Here is a 9,397-nt window from a genome sequence, read left to right as displayed (position 1 = left end):
ATCTGTTTAATGATCAGCGTTCTGATCTGCTTAGGATTCTTCCACCGAGTGATGCCTCTTTTTGTAAAATGCACGTGCCAACATTTAAGACACTTCAGTTCAAGGACTTGGAGGAAGGGTGTCATGAATTCCTACACATTGATCTGAAAAATCAAAGTGGACAACCAGTTGATTGTTTGTTTAACATTACATTGGAAATAGTTCCATAAAATATTGAGTATTAAAATGTCGAGTGGACCTACAATAGCTTATCCTGTTGCATGTTCAACTATAGAGTTGAAAGATTTAGCAGACGCTATCGACTTTGAGAGCAATGCTGAAGTTGGTGCAGTGTATGCATTCGAGTTTACAGACACCGGTTATTACAAGAGAAAGGAAATCGACGATGAAAAGAAACCAAGATTCCTCAAACTAGGTCAAATCCGTGATGTTAATGTACCTGATCCAATTGTCGATGACACATTCTACATGTGGAAACATCAGAATAAAAAATGGGTACTTAGTCCTGTTATGAAAAAGATTGACTGGGAAATGAAGTTTGAATTTGTGAGTCCATACACTCTTGTTGGAAAAGACGACACATTCCGTAAGTCAATCAATGCTAAACCACTAATTGTTAGCCTTGTTCCTGCGATTAACAGCAGGGGAGAAGTTGCAGTTAAACCTTTCCATAAGAACAACTATCTCATTCACAGAAAACAAAGTGTTGAAAAGGACGCTGACACCATTGTCGATTTTATACCCAAGCTTCCAATAGGGCAGAATGCAACTATGATATTTGATATAGTTGTCAGGAAAAGGGAAGAAACCACAAACACTGTTCTAATGAGAGGAATAAATCTCAACTGGAGACCATTAAATGTTGAAGAAGTCAGAGTATTTATTGCTGTTCAAAAGGATTCTAACACAATAAAAAAACAGACGTCAAACCAAAATGTTGTTGTTAACGCAGATATAAATAATTTAACAGAAATAAGAAGTATTAATCTTACTTATCTTGATTTGATTGCTTTCTACTATACAGATAAGGTGTTAAGCAATGAACAGCTTCAAAGCTTAGCAGAAACACTGGCCAGTGAGAATTAAGATAAATATTTTATATTTTGCATTAAAAAGATGACTAGCAGTGTGAAGCTTTATCCTAATATTGATGAAAGTGCAGCAGAAAGTCAACAATTCAGACTGGCACACATTAGTAATATACAAAAACAACTAGAAGATGAATTAGAAAAATATTCTCGCGCTAGACGTAAGTACTCAACAACTTACAACAGCCTTTCTAATGCCAGCACTGGTTCTACTATCCTTGCATCAGCTGCAGGTGTAACGGGAACAATTCTGTTAGCTACCGGAGTAGGGACTCCAGTTTCTCTAATCCTAGGTGGTGTCGCAGCAGCAGTTGGTGGTTTATCATTTATAGCATCAGCTATAATGAAAAAAATTGTGAAAAAGCTTGAAAAACACGAATCCATTTCCACTCTTGCATCATCAAAATTGTCTAGCCTAAAACTGTCTATCAGTAAAGCACTTGAAGATTCAAAAGTTTCTGACGAAGAATTCAAACAGATACAAACAGACTTTGATGACTACAAAAGTAAGAAAGCAAGTATTCAAACAAAAACACGAGCTGAATATAACAAGCCACTCGATATAGAAGATCTGAAAAAGCAGTTTTTAAAAAAGGGGATTCAAATAGGACGGGAAGAAAAAGTAAAAATAGAATCACTTGTAAAGAGTTAACTATTCGTTTAGACAGTCACATTGCATGTATCAGATATAATTCTAACAGTGAAAGAACATATGAAGTAAAGTTTGTAAATGAGAGAGCGTATTGAGCTTAAGAATGTTGTATCAGAGAAAGGGAGAATGTACGTTCTGGGTTACTGATTCCGACAGACCCGGCATTGGTTCAAAACAACCTTACTTTACTGTATTTTTTTTTTTGTATGGATTTATGCAGTATTTTTCTGATTTTGTCGCATGTTTCATTTTAGTAAAAGTTTAGTCCAGAAGCCTATTTTGCGTTAATATTTAGGGTCTGTCGGAATCGGTGAGCCAGAACGTACATTCTCCCTTTCTCTACTGGAGTGGTATAGCAGTTGTGCTAACGGTGAGTATAAAGGCACGAATCCCAACGCGTTAGATGACACAGATAGGGACTGGAGTGGTATAGCAGTTGTGCTAACGGTGAGTTTAAAGGCACGAATCCCAACGCGTTAGATGACACAGATAGGGACTGGAGTGGTATAGCAGTTGTGCTAACGGTGAGTGTAAAGGCACGAATCCCAACGCGTTAGATGACACAGATAGAGACTGGAGTGGTATAGCAGTTGTGCTAACGGTGAGTGTAAAGGCACGATCCTTCTCATGAAAGCAGTTGTCCTTCCATTTATCTCAAATCTGCCTGGGTGGCCGAGTGGTAACGCACTTGCGCTCGGAAGCGAGAGGTTGCGTGTTCAGGCCTGGGTCAGGCCGCAATTTTCTCCCCCCTTTCCTAACCAAGGTGGTGGGTTCAAGTGCTAGTCTTTCGGATGAGACGAAAAACCGAGGTCCCTTCGTGTACACTACATTGGGGTGTGCACGTTAAAGATCCCACGATTGACAAAAGGATCTTTCCTGGCAAAATTGTATAGGCATAGATAAAAATGTCCATCAAATACCCGTGGGACTTGGAATAAAGTAAAAAAATTCCATCTCACACGGCATTAAGTCTCAGGAAACATGAATACACGCATGCAGGAAAAAAAAAATATGGGTAGCGCCGTATGTATGGCAGCTCGCTTTCCCCGGGGAGAAAGCAGCCCGAATTTCCATGAGGGTAACCTCACTGGACTGTAAATCTTATCCAATCCAATCCAATCCTTCCACTTAAACAAATGCAAAAAATCTAAATCATTGATAAGAGTGCTTCGTGTATTTAGCAAACTTGCCAAACGCTTTTCTGCTTGTTTTGATAGGTGTATTTTTTTCCTAAAAAAAGCCAATTTTTCCTTTTCAAAGTGAACTATTTCATAAATAGTATATATGTAATGCAAAAAGGGACGAAACTTATGCAGATTTTTGACATTGCCCTCTTCGTGTGTGTGTGTGTGTGTGTGTGTGTGTGTAAGTGTGTGTGTGTGTGTGTGTGTATGTGTGTGTCTGTGTGTGCGTGCGCGCGCGCGTGTGTGTGTGTGTGTGTGTGTGTGTGTGTGTGTGTGTGTGTGTGTGCGTGTGCGTACAGAAGGCCAAAGGGTGGGACTGTACTTTAAATATATTGTTTTAGCATGAATCAAGACTATCGCATTTCACAGTTTAGAAGAAAACCTTTGAAGAGATGTATGCATAAGCTGCAGTTACAAAGAGGCATAGTCCTATCTTCGTACATGCTTAGATAACTTCATACTATTTGTTCTGCCTGGTTTACTCTAGTGTCATGTCCACCATCATGGATATTTGTGTCATACAGTTTGTGTCACGTAAAATAATCTCTTGCTTGAGGCCGTGCCCTAGTTACTAACTATTAATTGTTGCATGGTGTCCTGTTTTTACATTTAGTCAAGTTTTGACTAAATGTTTTAACGTAGGAGGGGAATCGAGACGAGGGTGTGGTGTATGTGTGTGTGTGTGTGTGTGTCTGTCTGTGCGTGTGTGTGTGTAGAGCGATTCAGACTAAACTACTGGACCAATCTTTATGAAATTTTACATGAGAGTTCCTGGGAATGATATCCACGGACGATTTTTTTGATAAACGTCTTTGATGACGTCATATCCGGCTTTTTGTAAAAGTTGAGGCGGCACTGTCACACCCTCATTTTTCAATCAAATTGATTGAAATTTTGGCCAAGCAATCTTCGACGAAGGCTGGACTTGGTATTGCATTTCAGCTTGGTGGCTTAAAAATTAATTAATGACTTTCGTCATTAAATATCTGAAAATTGTAAAAAAAAAAAATTTTTTTATAAAACGATCCAAATTTACGTTCATCTTATTTTTTATCATGTTCTGATTCCAAAAACATATAAATATGTTATATTCGTATTAAAAACAAGCTCTGAAAATTAAAAATATAAAAATTATGATCAAAATTAGCTTTCCGAAATCGATTTAAGAACAATTTCATCTTATTTCTTGTCGGTTCCTGATTCTAAAAACATATAGATATGATATGTTTGGATTAAAAACACGCTCAGAAAGTTAAAACGAAGAGAGGTACAGTAAAGCGTGCTATGAAGCTAAGCGCAACCGCTACCGCGCCAAACAGGCTCGTCACTTTCACTGCCTTTTGCACTAGCGGCGGACTACGTTCAGTTTCATTCTGTGAGTTCCACAGCTTGACTAAATGTAGTAATTTCGCCTTACGCGACTTGTTTTTTTAATACAATGTTGAATCTGAACCTGAACGGCTTTATCCTCGGACGCCCCCCCCCCCCCCCCCCCCAACCAGATTCCCCGCTTGGTCATTCCTTGTACCCCTGTCTCATTTTAGAACCCCTACCCGTTAATACACTTGGTCCGGCCCTGACAGTCGTATCAGACATGACATCCATAAACAATAGACTGTCAACGTTCCAAAATTCAGAATAAAAAAACCAAGAAAGTTATGTTTATTACATTTTTGGCTCACGTAAGTGTAGCCTATGCGATCGTAACTTTGTCTGTCTGTGCGTTTGTACGTGTGTGCGTGTGTGTGTGTGTTTGTTTGTGCGTGTGTATGTCTGTGGTAGAAACCTTAACATTTCGTCATTTGAAGACGTCTCATTATGACGTAAGAGGGTTAGACGTCACGCGAAGGAATTACTGAAAGTCTCGGTCATTGTTATTTTGAGCGGGCCGAGACTCGTTGGCAGTCGTGTCCCTGTAAGTAGGCTACATGCAGACAGACAGTACCCAATATTGACGGACTGTGTGATGATATCTTCTGCTATGGTCTGTTGAGACAGTGATATCAAAATCGAGACAGGAGGTCGAGATTTTGATATCACTGTCGAAACAGACCAATAGCAGAAGATATCATCACACAGTCAGTCAATGTTAGATATATTGCTAATTCTCTGGACATTTTGTATTTACCGTTAAGAAATTACAAAAATATTTGTCTCAGTTTTGGCTGTTCCATATCCCTCCCTCTGATTATTATTTCTTTTTGTTCACTCTTTTCTTGTACTTTTCAGTATTTAAAAATGTCTTTTCTTTCTAAAAGTCTTTAGTCACTTGCTCAACTAAATTCTGGGATCATTACATTTTCATATAAATTTGTTTGTTTTTGAATTCAGGTGTTTTTGTTTTTGAAGTGAGGAAGCAATAAAGAGGTCGTCGATATCAAAACTGATATCGACGGAAATGTCGTCGATATCACTTTTACAATGAGCTCAGTTTTGCCCAATTGACCAATGGAAATCCACGTAACATATGAAATAGCAATATATCTAGATCTAGTGTCTCCCTTTCTTGCACAGTTTCACCTATGCTCTTTCTGTGTGTGTGTGTGTGTGTGTGTGTGTGTGTGTGTGTGTGTGTGTGTGTGTGTGTGTGTATGTGTGTGTGTGTGTGTGTGTGTGTGTGTGTGTATGTGTGACGGAGTGATTGAGTTTGTGTTACTGTTTGTCGATTTCTTACGTGAGCCTTGAAAGCTTCGCCTCTTGTTTAATTTTGTTTTTTTAAACCTTTACGTTCACTGATTTTTGACCCAGCGTTTTTTGAAGAGAACAGACAGACAAACACTCATAATACAGGGGGAAAAAAACCCACTTATTTGTCAAATTGCCTAGATTGTCTTGCTTGCGTCTTCCGAGCGAGCTGTTGTGCAATTTGACCAGTAAGATTATTTTCTGTATTATAAGTTCACTCAAGAGATCGCTGGGTCGAAGCTCAGTGAATATATACAACGTTTTGTTTTGTAATAAATATAACGTTCCAGTAACATACCTTTCTTGTGGTTTAAACAAAAATTCGTATCAGACATGAAAACCAACTGATTCTTGCATTATCTTGGTGGTATAAAACCTGGATAACATCTGACTGTATCATCGTAGTCGTATTAAGCATGAAACACAACTACATTTGAAACCACATATGATACTGTATTGTTCACGTACAACAATGCGCTGCTGTCTTGAAACAAAATAGTAGAATGCCCGTGTCATTCGAGGTTAAGTGCACTTAGTCATCAATTATAGGTACGAATAATGCTATTCACCTCTCGAATGATCAGCTGTTTCACAGGCACTAGAAATGTTACGTTTGTTGTTTTTACGTTTTGTAGACGCTGGCGTCGAGTTTCTTTTTGTTTGTTTGTGATTTGTGTTGGTGTTTTTTTTACGCGTTCGTACTCGATAACACACACACACACACACACACACACACACACACACACACACACACACACACACGCACACACACACACGCACACACACATACTAACTCACACACATCCACACACATACACACACACACACTGCACACACACACACACACTCACACACACACACACATACACACACACACACACACACACACACACACACACACACACTTTTCTGTTTACCCGTTTTCTTTTTTGGAGGGAGGGGTGGTGCGAAAGGGTGAGGGCGTAGTGAAAGTACTGTCAATGATTGTATTCCACGCACATTCACGACTATGTTTATATCCACCAGTCCCTTGATCTCAATCACACAAAGAAAACGAAACAAGAGCACGCTTGCTTTATTTATCCTATGCCTGCACGTGTTCGATTAGTCTAATCAGAAGCAGACTATCTGACTATCTGCCCTTTAAGAATGTAGCAAGTACATGTTCGTCCCCATTCTGATAATCATCGGTCCACGCTATCGCTGAGTCAGTGGTCTAAATGAGACCCGAAGGGAAGTAACTCCTTTTGACCTGAGTTCAGGATGGTTCGTCCCGTGACAGTGAGTCCGTCTCGCATGTAAAGTACACGGTAGTCACACTTGTCAGGTATAGAACACTTACGTGGCTGTCAGCCATGTAAAAGTGAGAAAAAAAACCGTTTGTTTTTCTATTGGAAGTGAGGAGTACGATTTTACAACGAAATTCACAACCGGGCTTTTTGAAAACTGGAGACAACTAAGCTGATCGGACGGTGCCCTCAAATCTAAAATAAAATTATATCACTTTTCAAGAAATAAGACAACATTAAGACAAATAATGTTCATAACTAACTCTGAATAAACGCTGTCAACGGTTTCAACGGACTATGTCACAGATGACGAAAGAAAGAAGATGACGACACTTTGGATTAGAAAGCGAGCTTCGGCTCGCCACAAGACTCGCCTTTGGCTCGCCGGGGGGGCCGCGGTGGCCTACCTAGTGTTGTTGTCAGCGGGGCTGGTGAGAAGAATTTGGGATTCGAACCCCACTGTTGTTTGGGAGAGTGCTAGTGAGCCAGGATTTCTCGTGAAGAATGAGAGACTGGTTGAAAACCACAGACTGAGAAGGGATGTGATTGTTTACGGTGATGATTCTGGGGGATTGTTGACAGGTAAGATAATTAAGATAAGGGTTGAATGTGTGTGTGTGTGTGTGTATGTGTGTGTGTGTGTGTGTGTGTGTGTGTGTGTGTCGTGTGTGTGTGTGTCGTGTGTGTGTGTGTATGTGTGTGTGTGTGTGTGTGTGTGTGTCGTGTGTGTGTGTGTGTGTCGTGTGTGTGTGTGTGTCGTGTGTGTGTGTGTGTGGGTGGGTGGTCTATTTTTGTTGTGTTTTTGTTGTTGTGGTTTTTGTTTGGGTGTGTGTGTGCTTGTTTGGTTGTCTTTCATTCTATGGGCTATGTATATATATGAATCTTTATGGCTGTGTGTCTGTCTGCTTACCTGGATCCTTGACTGTCTGTTCGTTTGTCTGAATGTGCGAGTACGCACACACACACACACAGTCACACACACACACACACACACACACACACACACACACACACACACACACACACGAACAAACACACGAACAAACACACACACACACACACACACACACACAAATGGACAAACACACACACACACAGTCACACACACACACACACACACACACACACACACACACACAGTGACTTACAACATTTGATACCTTCCTTACCGCCCATTTCTGACCAGCCGACGACGACGACAACGAGACATGCATAGCGAGATCGGTTGACAATTTTCCCGGCAACTTCATGACGCTCAAAGACACGCAGGATGGCGGGGTGTTCGTTCACATTCTCTTCGCTCTCTACCTCTTCGCTGCCCTCGCCATCGTCTGTGACGACTACTTCGTGCCTTCCCTCGAGAGTATTTGTGAAGGTGAGTCATCACCATCATCATCATCATCATCATCATCATCATCATCATCATCATCATCATCATCATCATCATCGTCGTCGTCGTCGTCGTCGTCACCATCGTCGTCATCGTCGTCATCATGATCATGATCATCATCATCATCATTATCATCATCATCATCATCGTCGTCGTCGTCGTCGTCGACGTCATTGTTATCGTCGTCGTCGTACTCGTCATCATTTTCATCGTCGCACAGGATCGCGGGGTGTTCGTTCACATGCTCTTTCTCTTCGCTTCCCTCACCATCGTCTTTGCACGTGATGACTAATTCGTTCCTTCCCTCGAGAGAATCTGTGAAGGTCAGCCATCAACATCTTAATTGTTTTCTACTTCGTTCCTTAGAAGAAGCTCGTCCTCAGTCTCGTAATCATCATCATCATCATCATCATCATCATCATCATCATCATCATCATCATCATCATCATCATCATCATCATCATCATCATCATCATCATCATCATAAATTTTCATCACCACCTTGAGCAGTGGATGATTTGACTTCATGATGCTGAGAGTGGTGGTATCACATTCACTATAATTAGTATTCCCACCACCACCTTCTCCGCCGTTACCAATCCACACTGACGGTTTGTGATCACTTTAAACACTTCCCTCTTCACGGCTTCAGTTTTGTCAGCGGTAGCTGATTTGTAAACTCGTTTTTGTTTTCGATCCTCTGAAACTATAGTTCAGTCTTTTGAGACGGAATGGATTAGTGCAATACTAGAATCAGTTTCACTTCTCTATTGAGTTAGATTGGACGAGGCATTTGGAAGGCGGGAGGATTAAAGGGTAAAGATTGAACAGCAGAAGGCTTAATTTTTTTAATTTTTTTAAAATTCTTTATTTGTTGTTGTTGAAAACTCTGAGAGAGAAAATCAAGAAGAATAAGACAACTACAACAAAACAAGAGAAGAGTCTTTGGGGATGGGGACGTTCACTGGTATTTCAATTGTGTCTTTCTGACGTTGTCGATCCCAGAGTTAGGTCTGCAAGCAGATGTGGCGGGAGCGACCTTCATGGCGGCCGGAAGCTCTGCACCGGAATTGTGTACCTCCATTGTAGGTGAGTTGAAAATTACCACC

The 9,397-nt window shown here is 40.6% G+C and overlaps 2 protein-coding genes across 2 annotated transcripts in view; both read left to right on the top strand.

Annotated features, from left to right (window-relative positions):
* Positions 1-6,857: 6,857 nt before the first annotated feature.
* LOC138957174 (sodium/potassium/calcium exchanger 5-like) overlaps positions 6,858-9,397 on the top strand; it is a gene marked incomplete in the record, with an annotated part of 34,063 nt that continues 31,523 nt past the window's right edge. The window contains 1 exon segment of the mRNA XM_070328332.1: positions 6,858-7,101.
* Positions 7,085-9,397, top strand: part of LOC138957173 (sodium/potassium/calcium exchanger 3-like) — a 2,785-nt gene continuing 472 nt past the window's right edge. The window contains exons 1-3 of the mRNA XM_070328331.1: positions 7,085-7,480; positions 8,085-8,273; positions 9,294-9,377. Of these exons, the coding sequence (XP_070184432.1) occupies positions 7,222-7,480; positions 8,085-8,273; positions 9,294-9,377 (532 nt within the window). The 5' untranslated portion in view covers positions 7,085-7,221. The remainder of the gene's footprint in view (positions 7,481-8,084; positions 8,274-9,293; positions 9,378-9,397) is intronic.

Source organism: Littorina saxatilis, unplaced genomic scaffold (genome assembly GCF_037325665.1).
Source record: "Littorina saxatilis isolate snail1 unplaced genomic scaffold, US_GU_Lsax_2.0 scaffold_318, whole genome shotgun sequence".
Taxonomy (NCBI): Eukaryota; Metazoa; Mollusca; class Gastropoda; order Littorinimorpha; family Littorinidae; genus Littorina; species Littorina saxatilis.
Note: the sequence above shows the minus strand (reverse complement) of the source record. Positions and strands in the feature narration are given on the sequence as shown.